General features: G+C 41.2%; 1 protein-coding gene across 1 annotated transcript; it reads right to left on the minus strand.

The window, feature by feature from the left end:
- Positions 1-288: 288 nt before the first annotated feature.
- Positions 289-20,110, minus strand: nsun4 (NOP2/Sun RNA methyltransferase 4). Its single transcript, NM_001141126.1, has 6 exons — positions 19,990-20,110; positions 6,245-6,630; positions 5,925-6,079; positions 5,620-5,780; positions 918-1,042; positions 289-703 (listed from the first exon to the last, which is right to left on the minus strand). Exons 1-6 carry the CDS (start codon positions 20,080-20,082, stop codon positions 427-429), a joined length of 1,197 nt encoding a protein of 398 aa, NP_001134598.1. The 5' UTR covers positions 20,083-20,110; the 3' UTR covers positions 289-426.
- Positions 20,111-21,694: the final 1,584 nt, after the last annotated feature.

A 21,694-nucleotide genomic window follows, 5' to 3' on the forward strand; every position in this document is an offset into this window, starting at 1 on the left:
GACAACTGCTGATGTAAAAATGGCTTTATAAAATCTATTTGATTGCTCTAGAACCAAATAAGCTTTCTGCTTTTCACCCATTCTATAACAGTTGGACAGAGCAATATTTTGAGTGAAGGTTGAGTTTATCCTCATGGGTCCAGTAACTTCGACCCTTCTGTTTTCGATACAAAGAGAGCACCGACTTGTATAACTGTCTAATACTGACAACTAGAGGCCAAAAGCAGCACTGCATAAAAATGTTGAAGTCCACTGAAAATTGAATGTTGAAACAGTTATACATTTTTTAGTCCATTAATCAATGTATTTATTTGCGGTGCTTCACATTAATACATAAATACTAAGTCAGACGTTATGACCAATTAAATCAGGTTGCCCCTGAAGGGATAAATAAAGTTGTATTGAAGGGAATTAAATTCATCAGTTCTAGTTTAACCTCTGCAGCTTGCACATGTAGATGGGCCCAAAGTTAGCGGTGAGGTGAGGAAGGACCAGCTGTCCCAAGTGGGGGTCGGGGGCGAAGTGGAAGGTGTCCTTAAAGAGGCGTGTGATGGGTCGAAGGTCGACTACTTGCAGGCTGATGCCGTGTTCCTCCCGGGCCAGGTGCATGGCCCGCTCCACCACATACTCGTTCTGCAGCTGGGACAGGGAGCAGGTGGAGTAGAGCACCTGTCCACCTGGACGAACCGCCTCAATACCAGCACTGGTGGAAGAGGAACAGGGAGAGATATTAACTGAAATTATTATCAGATATCATATGATCAAAATAGGACCGCCAAGATACAAAACTACCATACATAGATGCAATGAATAGATACAATCAAAGATGCACAATAAACTAACTTCGGGAAAAAAAAGATTTATTTTATGTGATTTTATTGCTTTAACAGTAACATGATAAGTTACTGAACACTTACAGGAGGAGTTCTGTCTGCAGCTGGGGCAGCCTCTGTCTCTCCTTTGTCCTGGCCCTCTTGAAAATGTTGTTTTCATCCTCCATGGCAGAGTGTCTGTCTGTGGTGCAGGGAACATCAACAAGGACCTGGAGAGAAAACGGACATCAGTCTAACAAACCTTAGAACCCTGTAGAATTGGGATAAGCTAATAGCAGTAGGGCAATTCCATGGTAACGGAGACTCCGATTTTTCCTTAAACTCTTAAATGTCAGCTCCGAATTAAAATTCAACGTTCTCTGCAGAAAGAATGGGGTGTCAGCTATGACATGACACCTTGACTGGAACTACAGTAAGTGAAGTGGATCAACAACCAGTAACAGAATTGCGGTAACAGAATTTCATCATATGTCCCTGATCTGGTCTTCGGTGTCCCTGATCTGGTCTTCTGGTCTTCGGTGTGGCTCAGTTGGTAGAGCATGGTGTTTGCAACGCCAGCATGGTGTGTGCAACGCCAGAGTTGTGGGTTTGATTCCCACGGGGGGCCAGTACAACAAAAAAAAATGCATGAAATGTATGCATTCACTACTGTAAGTCGCTCTGGATAAGAGCGTCTGCTAAATGACTAAAATGTAAAAAAAATCTGTACTACACAGAAATACATAATTATGAATGTCATTCTCTTCATGGTGATGTATGCTAAATAGGTACACAAAAAGGCAGAAATATGCAATATCCTCCTTTGCATATATGGGTAATATTCAACACACTGGCTATTATTTTAATGAGGTCCACCGCAAACAAGACCACATTTGTTGGTCTGGACAAAATCTGAACCAATCATAGACGTCAATGTTTCACAAGTTTGGACATCAAAAGTACAGCACAGTAAAGTAGAGTTCAGTACATTATAGTGTACTCAACTCTAGTGTGCTCTACTGTGTACTTTACTGAACTCTACTGTACAGTACAGATGCGTACTGCATACCTGGGTTCAAATACTATTTCAAATATCTCGCATACATTCAAAGTATTGAGATATCTTGTATTCAGAAATCACAAATTTGAAGGGGTGTCCACATACTTGTGTACATATACACAGTACAAATCAAGTTTGGACACACCTCCTCATTCAATGTTTTTTATTTTGACTATTTTCTACATTGTAGAATAATAGTCAAAGACATCAAAACTATGAAATAACACATCTGGAATCATGTGGTATCCAAAAAAGTGTTAAATCTAAATATATTTTAGATTCTTCAAAGTAGCCACCCTTTGCCTTGATGACAGATTTGCACACTCTTGGCATTCTCTCAACCAGCTTAATGAGAAATGCTTGTCCAACAGTTTAAGGAGTTCCCACATATGCTGAGCACTTGTTGACTGCTATTCCTTCACTCTGCGGTCCAACTCATCCCAAACCATGTAAATTGGGCTGAGGTCGGGTGACAGAGGCCATCTGATGCAGCACTCCATCACTCTCCTTGGTCAATTATCCCTTACACAGTCTGGAGGTGTGTTGGGTCATTGTCCTGTTGAAAAACAAATGATAGTCCCACTAATTACAAACCAGATGGGATGACGTATCACTGCAGAATGCTGTGGAAGCCATGCTGGTTAAGTGTGCCTTGAATTCTAAATAAATCACTGACATTGTCACCAGCAAAGCACCCCCACACCATCACACCTTCTTCTCGGTGGGAACCACACATGCGGAGATAATCCATTCACCTACTCTGCGTCACAAAGACACGGCAGCTGGAACCAAAAATCTCAAATTTGGACTCATCAGACCAAAAGGACAGATTTCCACCGGCCCATTGCTCGTGTTTCTTGGCCCAAGCAAGTCTCTTCTTCTTATTGGTGTCCTTTAGTAGTGGTTTCTTTGCAGCAATTTGACCACGAAGGCCTGATTCACGCAGTCTCGTCTGAACAGTTGATGTTGAGATGTGTCTGTTACTTGAACTCTGTGAAGCATTTATATGGGCTGCAATCTGTTGTGCAATTAACTAATGAACTTATCCTCTGCAGCAGAGGTAACTCTTGGTCTTCCTGTCAATGGATCCACATTTTTGGGGTTGTAATTTATATGGAGCATTCTACCTCTCGCATTCATGGAGCTAAAGAAGACACTTTGAACCAAAGCCTCTTGCCGCTGAAACACTTTCTGATGTGTTGCTTTGATTCATAATTATAATTTTTTTGAACCAGGTATGTTTGTTTATTTAACTTGATCCCTTGGTTCTCGGGTGGCGTAGGATTGGGATGGGATGGGAGGGGGGTGCATGCATCATATCTGCTAGACCGTCTTACGGATGGCCTGTGTCTGGAGCAGGGCCAGGGTCTTGCCCCACTGGGGCAGCACAGACGTCCAACACAGAGTGTCCTTCCTGGACATCCAGGGTCATGCTTGCAGACAATTATTATACTAAATAAACATTTGATTAAAAAAAAAGGAAAAAAGATTGGGTCCACCCAATCTGAACCAATCTGAACCAACCATGGACGTCTATGTTTGAATCAAATTAAATAAAAAACACGTCTATGGACGTTGCAATCAAGGCCAGGGCGGACTGACCAAACTTCAACTACTTTTCAACGTCCAGTGCGCAGTGGGTGAAAATGCTGGTTACAGTAAATGGAAAGAGAGTGGGCTCATGCGTATGTGTGAGAGAGATTGTCCAGGCTATTTTCACACTTGCTTTGACCACCATATGAGAGAAAGAAAAGTTATGAGCTGAACATAACAGTATGCCAGTGGAAGGGAGGACTGTAGCAGGTTATCCAAGTGGTTTGCGACTACTTTCATTTCCCATTGTAGTCAATTCAATTGCAGTAATTCCATTAGTGATTTTTCAGAAAGTCTTTTAACAATGTGGTAACAGAATTGAGTTTTAATCACTTAATAAATCAAACCAAATTGATATCAGTAAAAACATGAACTAATTGGTAGGTCTAACTTTATGTGTTACTTCTGTGAACTTTCAATATCACTAGGGAGAGAAATTAGAAAATATCTTAAAGAATTTCATGGCACAGGGTAATGTTTCTTCAACTTACAAGGCAAATCATTTCTCCGAAACTACACTGAACAAAAATCTGTTAGTCACATAAAAAAATAAAAAAGTCAGTATCTGGTGTGACCACCATTTGCCTCATGCAGCGGGACATATCTCCTTCGCAAAAAGTTGATCAGGCTGTTGATTGTGGGCTGTGGAATGTTGTCCCACATCCCTTCAATGGCTGTGTGAAGTTACTGGATATTGGCGTGAACTGGAACACGCTGTCGTACACGTTGACCCAGAGCATCCCAAACATGCTCAATGGGTGACATGTCTGGCGAGTATGCAGGCCATGGAAGAACTGGGTCATTTTCAACTTCCAGGAATTGTGTACAGATCCTTGCGACATGGGGCCGTGCATTGTCATGCTGAAACATGAGGCGATGGCGGTGGATGAACGGCACGATAATGGGCCTCAGGATCTCGTCCACGGTATCTCTGTGCATTCAAATTGCCATAGATAAAATGCAATTGTATTTTCTTTGTCAGTAGCTTATGCCTGCCCATAGCATAAACCCATTGTGTTCACAACCTTGACATTAGCAAATCGCTCGCCCACACAACACCATACAAGCTGTCTGCCATCTGCCTGTCCAGTTGAAACTGGGATTCATCCATGAAGAGCACACTTCTCCAGCGTGCCAGTGGCCATCGAAGGTGAGCATTTGCACACTGATGTCGGCTACGACGCCGAACTGCAGTCAGGTCAAGACCATGGTGAGGACAACAAGCACCCAAATGAGCTTCCCTGAGACGGTATGACAGTTTCTGCAGAAATTCTTGGGTTGTGAAAACCCACAGTTTCATCAGCTGTCCGGGTGGCTGGCTTCAGACGATCCCGCTGGTGAAGAAGCCAGATGTGGAGGTCCTGGGCTGCTGTGGTGACACGTGGTCTGCGGTTGTGAGGCCGGTTGGACATACTGCAAAATTCTCTAAAACTACGGAGGAGGATTATGGTAGATAAATTAACAAAATTCTCTGGCAACAGCTCTGGTGGACATTCCTTCAGTCAGCATGCCAATTGCACTCTCCCTCAAAACTTGAGATGCACCTGTGCAATGATCACACCGTTTCATCAGCTTCTTGATATGCCACACCTGTCAGGTGGATGGATTATCTTGGCAAAGGAGAAATGCTCACTAACAGGGATGTAAACAAATTTGCGAAAAAAAGATGTAGAGAAATAAGCTTTTTGTGCATAGGTAAACATTTCCAGGATCTTTCATTTCAGCTCATTAAACATGGAACCAACACTTTACATGTTGCGTTTATATTTTTGTTCAGTGTAAATATAAGTGTTGATATTAGTTGGCAGGGGTCTTTACTCCAACATTACGGTGTTTTAATGTATTTCTAATACCTTTTAAGAACTTTTCTGGTAGATGTTTTCTAAGACCTCATTTCCATCTATTTGCCCAGAAATCAAAGCCTTAGATTATTCCTAATATTTAGGATAGAAAATAGTTTAAAATGTATATATATGACTTAATTTCACAAATATATACATCATAGTTCATGGGTCCTTTTACATGGAAAGGCCAAATAATGTATTACATTTCTTAATCTTTCATAAAACCAACAAATGTTGGTCAAATAATCTCAGTACTTACATTCTGAATTTTTTATAAAACCAAGTAATGTGAAATAATCTCAGTACTTACTCTGTCAAATGTGTCTCTTTCGATTTCTCCCCATTTCCTGCCGTCAAAGGAAGTAATGCGCATTCTTTCTTCTGTCAACAGCTCTTTCGGAACGTAGCTGTTGAGGACCCGCTGGAGGCGGTAGGTACGAGACACTGAGATGTCATTGACACACAGAAATCCTGAAAAACACATGTCATTACAAATAAATACCAGATCAATGCAAACTTAAAGAGAACTGTAAAAAAAAATAAAAGCTTTACCAGTCTGTGAATTAGATAGAACTTCAACAATGTGTATGCATCATATCTGCTAGACTGTCTTACGGATGGCCTGTGTCTGGAGCAGTGCCAGGGTCTTGCCCCCTGGGGCGGCACAGACGTCCAGCACAGAATGTCCTTCCTGGACATCCAGGGCCAGGGCAGGCAAAACGGATGCCGCATCCATGAGGTAGTACCCAAGCATCCCATACAAGTCGGGTCTAGGAGGAGAATGGGAATTTAAAAATCATACAACTTGGCATCTAATAATATTACATTATAGGAGACATGTAGCTACAGTAAATTGTGCTGATGAAACAGACTGAAGCCCAGATTTCATCCTTTTCCTCTCGCGTGTCTGTAAAAAGAAGCGGCGCAAATCTCACCTAGAAGGCTTGAATCTGGAGATGTCTCCCCCGGGGAAAACAAAGCACTTGATATTGGTGCGGAGGCGAGGAGGAGCCACATGTTGACTGACACCAACAGACTCGAGGGTTGAAGGGTTGTCGTGGAGAGGAAATCCAGGCGCCTGCAGTCTCTCCAGAGCTCCTACACCAACTGGTTGGCAGACAAAGTCCCTACATCCCTGGGACTGCAGGTCTGCGATGACCCCTTCTGTGGTGGCGAAATTGTTTACCAGGGCCCCGTACTTCTGCTCACAAAGCATGCTGACGCGGACAGAGGGCCACTGCTCTCCCAGCTGTAAGCTGTAGGTGGCATCAAAGTTCTGTAGGGCCAGGTTTGTGGCAGGGTACTTGGGCTGAGAGCCAGCCTGTTGAAAGAGGATTTGGAAGAATTTAGAAAAATCGGGCTTGCTTTGTGCCATTGACTACCAACCGGTGCACATTTTTATTCAATGGTGGTTGGCAACCAAAAAGGTTAAGTGCATCCTTCCTTTATCCATTCCTTGAAGTAATCATTGATTAGACATGATTGGACACATGATCACTAGGGCTCCTCCACCACATGGCTTTCACCGTCCACTCATTCCTAATTAGTGATAAGCCTACGAGGGAGGAAGCAAGGAGGGCCAAGCACTTCAGCACATTATTAGCTGGAAGCCATCTCATCATCAAGGATCTTAGCGAAGAGATCCTCCGGCTGTTAGCTCGTCTGCGAGAATAGGAAAACCTGCTTTCTCAGTTTTAAATGCCTCCTATAGGAAAGCTGAGTCGGGCAGTGTTGATCTGTCCCAATCAAACGGACAGACGTGAAGCTCAACTCTGCGGCCCATGGGAGACTGGACATTCGCAAGGCGTAGGAGATCATGAAGGCAGTCTGGGCACCCATCTATTCGAGAAGATCCAATCCAGCTATCAAACAGCTTTGCCCTGCCTGAGACAGACATACCAGCCCCAGGAGTCATCATGGATCCTGGGTGTATACCAATAGCCAGCGGCAGGATCCAGGTTCTGGCCAAATACTCCAATATTGACACTGGTCACTTACGTAGGTTTTAACAACCTTCATTTTAGGCGATCTGAGGTAGGACCAACATTTTTTTTAAAGACCCTCGCTAGCACAGGGAAGAGAATAATTTTCTCTGGCCCCCTCCCGTGCTACCAGAAGGGTTCAGAACGTTTCAGCCGGCTCTTTGTCCTAAACAAGTAACCAAAGAAACTTTGCAACGACAGGAGTCGTTGCAAATAGCAACAAGCTATTTTTTTTAAAAAGAGATGGGATTCACCCTAGCCGCAAGGGTTCCAGGACTATTTCCAGCAACATCGCAAACTATTTTAGACTGACTGGTAATTCTCCAGTTCTCCCTGTCAGAATAAGCAACAGAGGACTTGGAAACCACATCAACTCCTATAGAAATGGCACTATGGTTATTGTGAGTAACCTTATGTCCCTTTAACTCCGCCTTTAATTCTGATAGATTGGGCTCCTGAGTGGCGCAGTGGTCTAAGACACTGCATCTCAGTGCAAGAGGTGTCACTGCAGTACCTGGTTTGAATCCAGGCTGCATCACATCTGGCTGTGATTGGGAGTCCCATAGGGTGGCGCATAATTGGCCCAGGGTAGGCTGTAAAATTGTCTAGTTTTAGTAGATTCTCTTTCTTGTGAATGACTTCATTACTGAGTGCAAAGTTAATTGCACGTTTCTCATTGAAATGTGGTTGTCTTCAGACTGTGGTGCTGCTCTTATTGAAGCCTCCCCCTGGACTCCAGCTTTTCATAGGGCTCCTAAGTGGCGCAGCGGTCTAAGGCACTGCCTCTCAGTGCTAGAGGTGTCACTACAGACACCCTGGTTCGAATCCAGACTGTATCACAACTGGCCATGATTGGGAGTCCCATAGCGCGGCGCACAATTGGCCCAGCGTAGGCCGTCATTGTAAATAAGAATTTTTCTGAACTGACTTGCCTTGTTAAACCAAAAAAATCATACTCTATCAGAAAATGCTCTCAGCTCTAAGGACATTTAATTTGGCGACTTTGGGTCTTTTGAGCATCATGCTATACTGTTTAAATGTCAGCCACCAGCGGTGGACAAAACCCAGTATAGGCCACCAAAGCACTGCCGCACTTTTTTTTTACTGATCTATCTGAACTATTGTCTAATGTCCTTGAGAACTATGATAAAATCATTGTTGGGTGATTTTAATATTCATGTTGACAAAGTGACTGACTCCAAGGCCATTGAATTTCTGAATCTTTTGAGCTCTATAGACTTTATTCAACATGTTACTGGGTCCATCCATAACCGCAGCCATACTCTGCACCTGATTATTACCAAGGGGCTTTCTAATGACATATCCTCTATTGTTGATGTTGCTTTATCTGATCACCACTGAACATTTTTTACTACCTTGATGCCCATAGCACAGGGTAATCATGAACGCATTAAGAAACGCTACCTTACCTCTGAAGTTGCTACAGATTTGATTGAGTTTATGAACAATACTCCAAAACCTAGTATGCTTTCCTTGTGATGATTTAGTTAATAACTTGAATAGCAAATTAAAGACAACCATTGATTCCATAGCTCCAGTAAAGTTGAAAAAGGCCACATAAGAAAAAAGGGACCAACATTTCACATGTTGCGTTTTGTATTTTTGTTCAGTGTATGTATGTATGTATGTATGTATGTATGTATGTATGTATGTATGTATGCATGTATATTACCCCTTGGCAGCGCTATCAGAAAGCACAGCACTGATTTTCACTGCTACACAGACAACTTTACCTTTGTGTCACCAGAGGATTTTAGCTCCACGGAGAAATTATTAGACTGTATTAGTGATTTAAAATACTTGGATGGTTCAACTTCCTCAAGCTAAATTAAGACAAGACCGAGGTACGCATTGTTAGAACTAGTGACGCACCGATATGACATTTTAGGCCGATACTCAATATTTTCCTTGCCAAAAAAAAGAGAACGATACCGATAACCGATATTTACAATTTTAGCGGCCTTAAGCATTCTAGTACAGTTAAATATTTAACACGCACACACGCAGCGGTTTAAGGCACTGCATCTCAGTGCAAGAGGCGTCACTACAGTCCCTGGTTCGAATCCAGGCTGTATCACATCCGGCAGTGATTGGGAGTCCCATAGTGCAGCGCACAATTGGCCCAGCGCTGTCCGGGCCGTCATTGTAAATAAGAATTTGTTCTTAACTGACTTGTCTAGTTAAATAAAGGTTACACACACACACCAAAAAGTTATTTTGTTGGCATTTACATATGTCCCCATTACCAGTAAAACATACGGTAATCAAACCTATTTCTTTCACTTACTTGCTGTGCTGTTTGGTTGTTCATTTGTTCAGTCGTTTCATTCTCAACCAGGATTTCTATGGAACGCCGTTTGTGTCTTTGCGTGTCAAAAAAGATACACGTCAAATAACACTATTTGATGTGTCAAATAACATCTGTTTCTGTAGCTATAGTTAGCTATGTAGTTAGCTAGCTAGGTGTCATCATCTAAAATAACCCTAATTTATAAGACAGTTCTCATTTGATTAATGTCGGACCCATCTATGTGAAGCTAGCCACAATAAGGATTAGCCTTCAAAATAAAAGTATAGCATAATTCTACTATTTGTATTCATTTGCATTACTGTCAATGACACTTATTTTGAAGGCAAAGCGCAAATTCCACTATTGTGCCTAATTCTTACTGTGGGTAGCTTCAAAACACATAACCCGGTGCAGTCGATCCTCACTAGCCAGATGAAGCTAGCTGGCTGCTTATCACTTTAGCGTCGGGCAACAGGGTTAAGATGCTGACTACCTATTTATTTTCATGAACTGAAGTTCAATTTCAATAGGTGAACAACAAGTGGCAACCTAGCTAAAACACTCACAAAGATTCCTAAATCATTGCTAAGAATAATGAAAATGACTGCAGGTTCTACTGGTCATTGTTTTCAGGCTGGTTGTATTGGTGCTAGCTACAGTGTGGGAAAAAGGTATTTGAGCCCCTGCTGATTTTGGACGTTTGCCCACTGACAAAGAAATGAACAGTCTATAATTTTAATGGTAGGTTTATTTGAACAGTGAGAGACAGAATAACAACAAAAAATCCAGAAAAACACGTCAAAAATATTATAAATTGATTTGCATTTTAATGAGGGAAATAAGTATTTGACCCCCTATGCAAAACATGACTTAGTACTTGGTGGCAAAACCCTTGTTGGCAATCACAGAGGTCAGACGTTTCTTGTAGTTGGCCACCAGGTTTGCACACATCTCAGGAGGGATTTTGTCCCACTCCTCTTTGCAGATCTTCTCCAAGTCATTAAGGTTTCGAGGCTGACGTTTGGCAACTCGAACCTTCAGCTCCCTCCACAGATTTTCTATGGAAAACACCCCCAAAGCATAATGTTTCCACCTCCATGTTTGACGTGGGGATGGTGTTCTTGGGGTCATAGGCAGCATTCCTCCTCCTCCAAACACGGCGAGTTGAGTTGATGGCAAAGAGCTCCATTTTGGTCTCATCTGACCACAACACTTTCATCCAGTTGTCCTCTGAATCATTCAGATGTTCATTGGCAAACTTCAGACGGGCATGTATATGTGCTTTCTTGAGCAGGGGGACCTTGCGGGCGCTGCAGGATTTCAGTCCTTCACGGCGTAGTGTGTTACCAATTGTTTTCTTGGTGACTATGGTCCCAGCTGCCTTGAGATCATTGACAAGATCCTCCCGTGTAGTTCTGGGCTGATTCCTCACCGTTCTCATGATCACAGCAAATCCTATCTTTCATGGAGCACCTGGCCGAGGGAGATTGACAGTTCTTTTGTGTTTCTTCCATTTGCGAATAATCGCACCAACTGTTGTCACCTTCTCACCAAGCTGCATGGCGATGGTCTTGTAGCCCATTCCAGCCTTTTGTAGGTCTACAATCTTGTCCCTGACATCCTTGGAGAGCTCTTTGGTCTTCGCCATGGTGGAGAGTTTGGAATCTGATTGATTGATTGCTTCTGTGGACAGGTGTCTTTTATACAGGTAACAAACTGAGATTAGGAGCACTCCCTTTAAGAGTGTGCTCCTAATCTCAGCTCGTTACCTGTATAAAAGACACCTGGGAGCCAGAAATCTTTCTGATTGAGAGGGGGTCAAATACTTATTTCCCTCATTAAAATGCAAATCAATTTATAACATTTTTGACATGCATTTTTCTGGATTTTTGTTGTTGTTATTGTCTCTCACTGTTCAAATAAACCTACCATTAAAATTATAGACTGATCATTTCTTTGTCAGTGGGCAAATGTACAAAATTAGCAGGGGATCAAATACTTTTTTCCCTCACTGTAGTTACCAAGCTAAAGCTAGCTACCCCAGAAGTTGCGGTCGAACAAATTATGCTTTATTACCAACACGGTATTGTAAACACATCGTATGTGGCCCGTGTTTGCAGACTTTTTTGTACAGCTTTGACAGTGCTTTGACATGCAAAGACCCAAACGGCGTTTCATACTATGCATGTCGTGAAGCTAATAGCAGTGACACCAATACTGTGTAACTCCAGTAGGGCAACATCAAAAAAATTAGTACACTTTGTAGTGTGTATCGGTGCACAACCAGTCGGCGAAAGCCAACATCACCCACGACAGAGAACGGTTGATTGTCAAGGGCAATGAATTCCATTACCTTGGCTTTAATGGATTTTGCCTTTGAGTTGTCTCGCTGAAATTTTGCTACTCTTTCAAATGACTGCTTGATCCACACGGCAGACGTGGGCTAGTTTAAGAATGCTGTGTTGCACGTATAGTGCAAAATTTTACGTGGCGTCATTTACCTACGTTATATAGGTGTGCACGTCAGCTTTGACATCGGTTTTGCACATCGGCCGATACCGATGTTGGCATTTTTAGCTAATATCGGCCGACTCCGATATGTTCACCGACATATAGTGTATCCCTAGTTAGAACCAAAGCACAGAGAGAATCTGGCCGCACATTTTAATTTGCGGGCAATAAAGATAAAACATCAGGTTAAAAACCTGTGTTATTTTAGATCTGAACTCAACTTTAAACCACACATTAGGAATGTAAACAAAATATATTTTTACCCCCTGAGGAACATTGCCAAGGTGCAGCCATTTCTTTCTCAGGCTGATACAGAGAGACTCATCCATGCCTTTAATATAAGCATGCTTGACTACTGTAACGCTCTCCTGTCTGGTCTACCCAATAAAGCCATTGGTCAACTGCAAAACATACAGAATGCTGCAGCACAGGTACTGACCAAGACCAGATGGAGAGCACACATTACACCGGTTTTAAGGTCTCTGTACTAGCTGCCTGTGAGTTAAGATTCTTCTATTAGTTTTTAAATTAATCCACAATTGTGTACCCAAATGGGTCAATTCGATTCCAGTCTGAATCACAACCGGCTGTGATTGGCAGTACCATAGGGCGGCGCACAATAGGCCCAGCGTCGTCTGTGTTAGGGTTTGGCCGGGGTAGGCAGACATTGTAAATAAGAATTTGTTCTTAACTTCACTAGGGTAGGGGGCAGCATTCGGAATTTTGGATGAAAAGCGTGCCCAAATTAAACTGCCTGCTACTCAGGCCCAGAAGCTAGGATATGCATATATAGATTTGGATAGAAAACACTAAAGTTTCCAAAACTGTTAAAATAATGTCTGTGAGTATAACAGAACTGATATGGCAGGCAAAAACCTGAGGAAAATCCATCCAGGAAGTACTATTATTTTGAAAGGCTGTTTTTTCCATTGAAAGCCTATCCACCATACAAAGACTTAGGACCCAGTTCACGATCTCTATGGCTTCTTCTACATGTGGCCAGTCTTTAGGCATTGTTTCAGGCTTTTACTCTGGAAAATGAGGGAGATACAGCACTTTCAATGACTGGACAGTGGAAATTTCCAGACATGAGTCCAGCGCGTGATCGGGAGCTTTTGTCCGGTTGAAATATTATTGATTATTTATGACAAAAACAACCTGAGGATTGATTTTAAACATCGTTTGACATGTTTCTACGAACTTTTATTGTACTTTGACTTTTCGTCTGGATGTTGAGAGCGTGCTTTGTGACTTTGGATTACTGAACTAAACGCACCAACAAAACAGATGTTTTTGGACATAAAGAGGGACATTATCGAACAAAACAAACATTTATTGTGTAACATGGAGTCCTGGGAGTGCCACCAGGTGAAAATCAAAGTTAAGTGATTAATTTAGTCGCTATTTCTGACTTTTGTGAGTCCTCCTTGGCTGGAAAATGTCTGTATGGTGTTTTGTGGCTAGGCGCTGTCCTAACATAATCGCATTGTGTGCTTTCGCCGTAAAGCCTTTTTGAAATCTGACACAGCGGCTGGATTAACAAGACGTTTATCTTTAATCCTATGTATAACCCTTGTATCTTTCATCAATGTTTATGATGAGTATTTCTGTAATTTGATTTGGCTCTCTGCAATTTCACCAGATGTTATTTGAGACAATGCATTACTGAACATAACGCTCCAATTTAAACTGAGGTTTTTGGACATAAAAAGGGACTTTATTGAACAAAACAAACATTTATTGTGTAACATGGAGTCCTGGGAGTGCCACCAGATGAAGATCAAAGGTTAGTGATTCATTTAATTGCTATTTCTGACTTTTGTGAGTCCTCTCCTTGGCTGGAAAATGTCTGTATGGTTTCTTGTGGCTAGGCGCTGTCCTAACATAATCGCATGGTGTGCTTTCGCCGTAAAGCCTTTTTGAAAATCGGACACTGTGGTTGGATTAACAAGAAGTTTCTTTAAAATGGTGTATAATACTTGTATGTTTGAGGAATTTTAATTATGGGATTTCTGTTGTTTTAATTTGGCGCCCTGCAATTTCACTGGCTGTTGTCGAGGTGGGACGCTAGCGTCCCAATGATACCAGAGAGGTTAACTGACTTTCCTAGTTAAATAAAGGTTAAATAAATAAATAAAAAGGCTAGGACCAAGAGACATAGAGAGGCAGGCTTTAGTTATGCCTGCCAGAGAACCTGAGGGGGCCACAAGTGTGGATATATTTAAAGGAGATCTTAAAACATCTTTTTAGCTTTGCTTTCCTTAGTGTTTTTTAGTCAATCCATTTTTGTTCTTTTGTTTTTAACCCACTTATGTTTGTGCTTTAATTTTCATTGTTTTCCCCCCCCAGTGAAGCACATTGTGTTACATTCCATGTCTGAAATGTGCTGTAGAAATAAAGCTTGGTTTGATGAACTGGAAACTAACATTTCCAAGATACTTTTTACTGAATCAAGAACGAAGAAAGTATGGCCAAGAACAGGTTAGTTCAAATCTATGTCGGTGGTTTGTATGGGGCTTTCCTGTAACGCCCAGTAATAAATATTTGGTTATATCACATTGTAAGTAGAGGTCGACCGATTATAATTTTTCAACGCCGATACCGATTATTGGGGGGGGGGGGGCACAAAAGCCGATACTGATTAATCGGCCGATTTTTTTGGCATTTATTTATTCATTTGTAATAATGACAATTACAACAATACTGAATGAACACTTATTTTAACTTAATATAATACATCAATAAAATCAATTTAGCCTCAAATAAATAATGAAGCATGTTCAATTTGATTTAAATAATGCAAAAACAAAGTGTTGGAGAAGAAAGTAAAAGTGCAATATGTGCCATGTAAAAAAGCTAACGTTTAAGTTCCTTGCTCAGAACATATGAAAGCTGGTGGTTCCTTTTAATATGAGTCTTCAATATTCCCAGGTAAGATGTTTTAGGTTGTAGTTATTATAGGAATTATAGGACTATTTCTCTCTATACGATTTGTATTTCATATACCTTTGACTATTGGATGTTCTTATAGGCACTTTAGTATTGCCAGTGTAACAGTATAGCTTCCGTCCCTCTCCTCGCTCCTACCTGGGCTCGAACCAGGAACACATCGACAACAGCCACCCTCGAAGCAGCGTTAACCATGTAGAGGAAGGGAAAAAACTACTCCAAGTCTCAGAGCGAGTGACGTTTTAAATGCTATTAGCGCGCACCCGGCTAACTAGCTAGCCATTTATCATCGGTTACACCAGCCTCATCTTGGGAGTTGATAGGCTTGAAGTCATAAACTGCGCAATGCATTGCGAAGGGCTGCTGGCAAAACGCACGAAAGTGCTATTTTGAATGAATGCTTACGAGGCTGCTGCTGCCTACCATTGCTCAGTCAGACTGCTCTATCAAATCATAGACTTAATTATAACATAATAACACACAGAAACACGAGCCTTAAGTCATTAATATGGTCGAATCCGGAAACTCTGATCTCGAAAACAAAACGTTATTCCTGTTACATTGCACAACCTTCAGTGTTTGTCATAATTACGTAAAATTCGGACAAATTACCCAAAGTGTTGCATATACCCTGACTGCGTGCAATGAACGCAAAATGACAATTCCACCTGGTTAATATTGCCTGCTAACCTGTATTTCATTTAGCTAAATATGCAGGTTTAAAAATATATACTTCTGTGTATTGATTTTAAGAAAGGCATTGATGTTTATGGTTAGGTACAGTCGTGCAACGATTGTGCTTTTTTCGCAAATGCGCTTTTGTTAAATCATCCCCGTTTGGCGAAGTCGGCTGTCTTTGTTAGGGAGAAATAGTCTTCACAGTTCGTAATGAGCCAGGCAGCCCAAACTGCTGCATATACCCTGACTCTGTTGCAAGAGAAGTGACACATTTTCCCTAGTTAAATGAAATTCATGTTAGCAGGCAATATTAACTAAATATGCAGGTTTAAAAATATATACTTGTGTATTGATTTTAAGAAAGGCATTTTGATGTTTATGGTTTGAGCAACGTGTACCTAAGCGATTATATGCAACGCAGGACAGGCTAGATAAACTAGTAATATCATCAACCATGTGTAGTTAACTAGTGATTATGATTGATTGATTGTTTTTTATAAGATAAGTTTAATGCTAGCTAGCAACTTACCTTGGCTTCTTACTGCATTCGCGTAACCACGTGGAGTGTAATGTATAGCAGGTGGTTAGAGCGTTGGACTAGTTAACCGTAAGGTTGTAAGATTGAATCCCCGAGCTGACAAGGTAAAAATCTGTCTTTCTGCCCCTGAACAAGGCAGTTAACCCACCGTTCCAAGGCCGTCATTGAAAATAAGAATGTGTTCTTAACTGACTTGCCTAGTTAAATTAAGGTTAAAAAAATAAAATAATAATAATTACAAAAAATTAAAAATTAAAAAAATAATAAAACAATTTACAAAAAAAATAAAAAATCGTCTTCCAAAAATACCGATTTCCGATTGTTATGAAAACTTGAAATCGGCCCTAATTAATCGGCCATTCCGATTAATCGGTCGACCTCTAATTGTAAGCCAGATAATCTGTAGCTAAAGTCCTGCATGTGCGCAAGCAATCGAAGCTGAAGAGGCTTACTGGGGTCTTCAGGAATTAGCACTCCCCTACACATAGGTGCAGTCATTTGTGAGATGAAGAAATGCACCTGCTGCAGCAGACCTACATTTTGAGAAGTTTAATAATAGCTAGGTATCTTTGTCGTTTTCATCTCAATTTCACCTGAATATCTTCAGTTACTGCTTACTGTTGCCGGTCAAGCGTTTGCTAGCCACTAACCCATTCAAACACCAACTACCACTAGCACCTATTGACGATAGTATCTTCTGGTCGGGGGAGTTTTGTTAACCTGTTGGGGATAGGGGGCAGTATTTGCACGGCCGGATAAAAACGTACCCGATTTAATCTGGTTACTACTCCTGCCCAGTAACTAGAATATGCATATAATTGTTTGATTTGGATAGAAAACACCCTAAAGTTTCTAAAACTGTTTAAATGGTGTCTGTGAGTATAACAGAACTCATTTGGCAGGCCAAAACCTGAGAAGATTCCAAACAGGAAGCGCTCTCTCTATTTCTTGGCCTTCTTGATCATCTCTATCCAAAACAGGGGATCTCTGGCATAACGTGACATTTTCTAACGCTCCCATAGGCTCTCAGAAGGCGCCAGAACGTTGAATGGTGACTTTGCAGGCCATGGCTGAAAAACAGTAGCGCATTTGGATAGTGGTCGATCTGAGAACAATGAGACTGGGGCGCGTGCACGAGCCGACACCATGTTTTAATTTTTTTGTCTTTGAACGAAAACAGGGTTTCCCGGTCGGAATATTATCGCTTTTTTACGAGAAATCGCATAAAAATTGATTTTAAACAGCGTTTGACATGCTTCGAAGTACGGTAATGGAATATTTAGACATTTTTTTGTCACGAAACACGTCGGGCGCGTCCCCCTTCGGATAGTGTCTTTAACGCACGAACAAAACGCCGCTATTTGGATATAACTATGGATTATTTGGAACCAAACCAACATTTGTTATTGAAGTAGAAGTCCTGGGAGTGCATTCTGACGAAGAACAGCAAAGGTAATCCAATTTTTCTAATAGTAAATCTGAGTTTGGTGAGTACCACACTTGGTGGGTGTCAAAATAGCTAGCGATGGCCGGGCTATCTACTCAGAATATTTCAAAATGTGCTTTCACCGAAAAGCTATTTTAAAATCGGACACCGCGATTGCATAAAGGAGTTCTGTATCTATAATTCTTAAAATAATTGTTATGTTTTTTGTGAACGTTTATCGTGAGTAATTTAGTAAATTCACCGGAAGTGTTCGGTGGGAATGCTAGTCACATGCTAATGTAAAAAGCTGGCTTTTGATATAAATATGAACTTTATTGAACAAAACATGCATGTATTGTATAACAATGTCCTAGGAGTGTCATCTGATGAAGATCAAAGGTTAGTGCTGCATTTAGCTGTGGTTTGGGTTTATGTGACATTATATGCTAGCTTGAAAAATGGGTGTCTGATTATTTCTGGCTGGGTACTCTGCTGACATAATCTAATGTTTTGCTTTCGTTGTAAAGCCTTTTTGAAATCGGACAGTGTGGTTAGATTAACGAGAGTCTTGTCTTTAAAATGGTGTAAAATAGTCATATGTTTGAGAAATTGAAGTAATAGCATTTCTAAGGTATTTGAATATCGCGCCACGGGATTCCACTGGCTGTTGAGTAGGTGGGACGCAAGCGTCCCACTGGCCCAGAGAGGTTAAGAGCCCCCACGCTCACTCTGAACGTTAAAATGCATCGCTTGCGGTAGGGTTAAGAAATGTATCTTTCATATCAGCAAGGAATGATTAAAAAACAAAACAAAGGATAAATAAATTAGTACACACTTTTTATAGTGTAAGTGTTCCCACACCGTCATATCTCCATGTTACAGCGCTTGTTTGCGTATGACAGACGGAAGACATAGGTTACGGTCCAAACACTTAAAAAGACACACCCTATCCCCTCAAATTCACTTCTGATGACGTATCATGACGTCTGACTAGTATACACTTCCAGGGCAAGGGAGGAAGGAATGATTTTTAAAATTGACCACCCTTAGCTGGAAATCTGTCACTCGTTCAGGGTGTGTCTTAAGTGTTTGGACCGCAACTATAGTCGTCAGCCACTTGCCTAAATATCAGACTGTTACCATGGTTACTCCATGGCATTGAGTCTGAATGAAGTCGCTTTAAAAATAAATAAAAGTTTCTACAAGCCAGAATGTTGAGTAAAATGATTTGAGGTTACTTTACAGGTTCTACATGCTGTGGGTCCTTTTGGCGGTAGGTGGAGATAAGGTATCCACAGAAAAGTGCTGTTTACCTAACATTTTGAGCACCAGTAGGTTCTGTCAGTTATATTTTCAATCTCGGCTCATTGAACAATATGTAAACTAATGTAACTGAAGTAGACAACCAAGTCACTTTCTCGCAATTAGCTGGAAGTGTTTGCCTTTTGGTCTGTGGTTCAGTTACGCCATATTGTGCAAGTGTTTGTCACGTGTAAATTGCAACAGAATTGAAAATAAATAAACAGAAGTACAAATCGATATATAACGTTCGACTAGTGTACTGAAAGTCAGGTTAATAACACTACTTGGTGGATAGTCTCAATATTCGAGCCCAGAAGGACAACCAACACAGACAACCGGTAGAGCGAGTTTAAATGTAATTAGGTCAACATTCTGGCATGTAAGGAACAGTTACACAATTTTGCACACAAATGTCTTGGTCTGTTTTTTACTTTTTCAATATCCTTTGTGTTGTAGTCACGACAGACAATTATATATAGTTAAGCGCTTTACTATGCATGTTGTCAACCAGCACATGAATAAGGTAAATAACAATTGGTTTCTGTTTCCTGTGTAACATCAATATTGTTACATATACATCATTTAACTGTGCATTACTGCCTGATTAATCAGACTAGGCAGCCACTTGGGCTAATTATCCATTTAAGCGTGCTCTGAACACATGCGTAAGTCCATAACGGTGGAGGAAGTGTAGTTCCACAACTGGAGGCTCGTTGATCTGTGCAAAACTGCAACAGTACACATCTTTTCATTTGAAATAATTTTTAGCGGACATGAAAGATATGGGGCATATCAGCAAGTTTAGCAAGCGATAATTAATGTTTCCACAAAGAGTCGGAAATGAAGTTCATACGCAGCCAACCTTGGCCTGGTCGAAGCTAAAACGCTGATAAGTGTTTTCGAGCGCTAGCTAACCGCCAACTTTAGTCAACGACTGGTTGTAGATCGTTCCAATTATTGTTAGCTAACTACGTCGTACGTACCCATTTGGCTTTCACGCGATTCCGTCGGGGTGTCAGGCACCGTAAATCTTTAATTTTTCGAAGCAATATTCTCGTATCCATGAGCGCCGCCATGTTGGTGTACGACACCCTTTCCAGTCCGGCTTTCCATCTGACAGAAAAGGTTCCTCCTAAGGGACACACTCTTCACACCACTTCGATACAAAGTGCTTTTCGTAGCAGATTTGGAATGCATTTTCGCAAACCCTAAATCAAACCTTTTTGCTAACCTCAACTGCAGTCACATAACCTGCTACGTGAATTATCCTAACCTGCTATTAAAGTAACTTCGGTATCGAAAAGGTGTTTCCCCATCAGATGGGACGATCCCATACTAATCCTATGGAGATTGTTGGAGGACTGCCATCTGGAGAAAATAGATGCATTCGTCCGGTGAACTTTATAGCTACGTTATTTCCTGCGTGTGACCTAACAGCGCCTCCAGATTCAAATCTTGTTAACAAGGTCATTTTCCTTCAACCAGTGTCGTCTAAAATCATGGTTTTCCAAAACAAAATGATAATGTATGGGGAGCCTGATGAGGTGTTGTACAATATCAATCTTCATATTGCAATGTTTATCTGCTAATGCTAGCAATGTGTCAAGTTTGAAATTAGCATTACGCAACACATTAGCAAAATAGTGAGCCAGAGAATGCCAGATGTTGATGACAAAATGTGCCACGAAGGACTGCCGTGCCACCTTCCTGTTCAAGTGAGCACAGCACAGCGTGAGTCCAAAAATGTATTAAATGCTACTGCATAAAGGATGTAATATGCCAGGGAGATGCGTATACTGTAGCTAAGAAAGTAATAGTAAATGTATGTTGTGTAGTAAGCTGTGCCTCACCCTAATAACGTGGTCCCTTTTTTCCCTCATAATTTAGCCTATTGTTCTGACTTGGTGGTGCACGTGTAGCCTATAGCTGACTATTGTAAGAGCTTTCATTGTCTGCTTATATGCCCCCTTTTCTTATCCTATGGTTCTGACTTGGTGTACAGGGAGTATACTGTAATAACGGTCCATGTTCCGAATTCAGTCCTGTATATTTCAAATGTGCTGAACAAATAGTTATATTGACTACATCCGTACTAGCTCGCTCATTAATGTCTTAATCGAAATAATGGATTGCCTCTTATCCGCTCGTTGTCCCTTTATGCCATAGTTTGTACATCTCAATTGTCAATAGAAACCACATTTGTGCAAGTCAGTCATATCAGCTATGTTTTTTTTAAAAGGCAGTAAATGAGGCTGAATGAACTGTTTCGCTGCCAGACGAGGCTCTGCTGATGACCAGGTGTAGCAGTGGGTGTTAGGACTCTGCTGTTGGGACAGCTTTATGTATGCCCTAACAGTTTGTGTGCACCGTTTGTCACCGGTATAATCCAATTAATGTGTTGTGTAGTCGCTTTGATGGCATGCATAACATTTGAGGGGAGTTTGCCCCACCAAGATTTACATGCTAAAATCACCACTGCACCTAGGTATGAAACATGGAATGAAAACTAGCTTTAGATATAGATTATTTGAAAAAATAAAGTTGCTTAACTATCGTCTGATCATCATTATCAAAAAAGAGTAGCTAATTTCTATTCAACTCATAACCTAATAAAGTTTACAATAGATACGTTTTGTCTCTGATTTCCCAATCTCATATTGACTTCCTATGTATCGAGTCAACTTTGTC

The sequence above is a fragment of the Salmo salar genome, chromosome ssa14, assembly GCF_905237065.1.
Source record: "Salmo salar chromosome ssa14, Ssal_v3.1, whole genome shotgun sequence".
NCBI lineage: Eukaryota > Metazoa > Chordata > Actinopteri > Salmoniformes > Salmonidae > Salmo > Salmo salar.

Excerpts from the sequence above, each read along its gene's own strand:
- nsun4 (NM_001141126.1), bottom strand. The coding sequence starts at position 20,082 with ATGGCGGCGCTCATGGATACGAGAATATTGCTTCGAAAAATTAAAGAT. Across the intron at positions 6,631-19,989 it reads ATCGCGTGAAAGCCAAATGG|GCTGGCTCTCAGCCCAAGTA; the intron begins GTACGTACGACG and ends CTCTTTCAACAG. Across the intron at positions 5,781-5,924 it reads GCTCCAGACACAGGCCATCC|GATTTCTGTGTGTCAATGAC; the intron begins GTAAGACAGTCT and ends TGTGTTTTTCAG.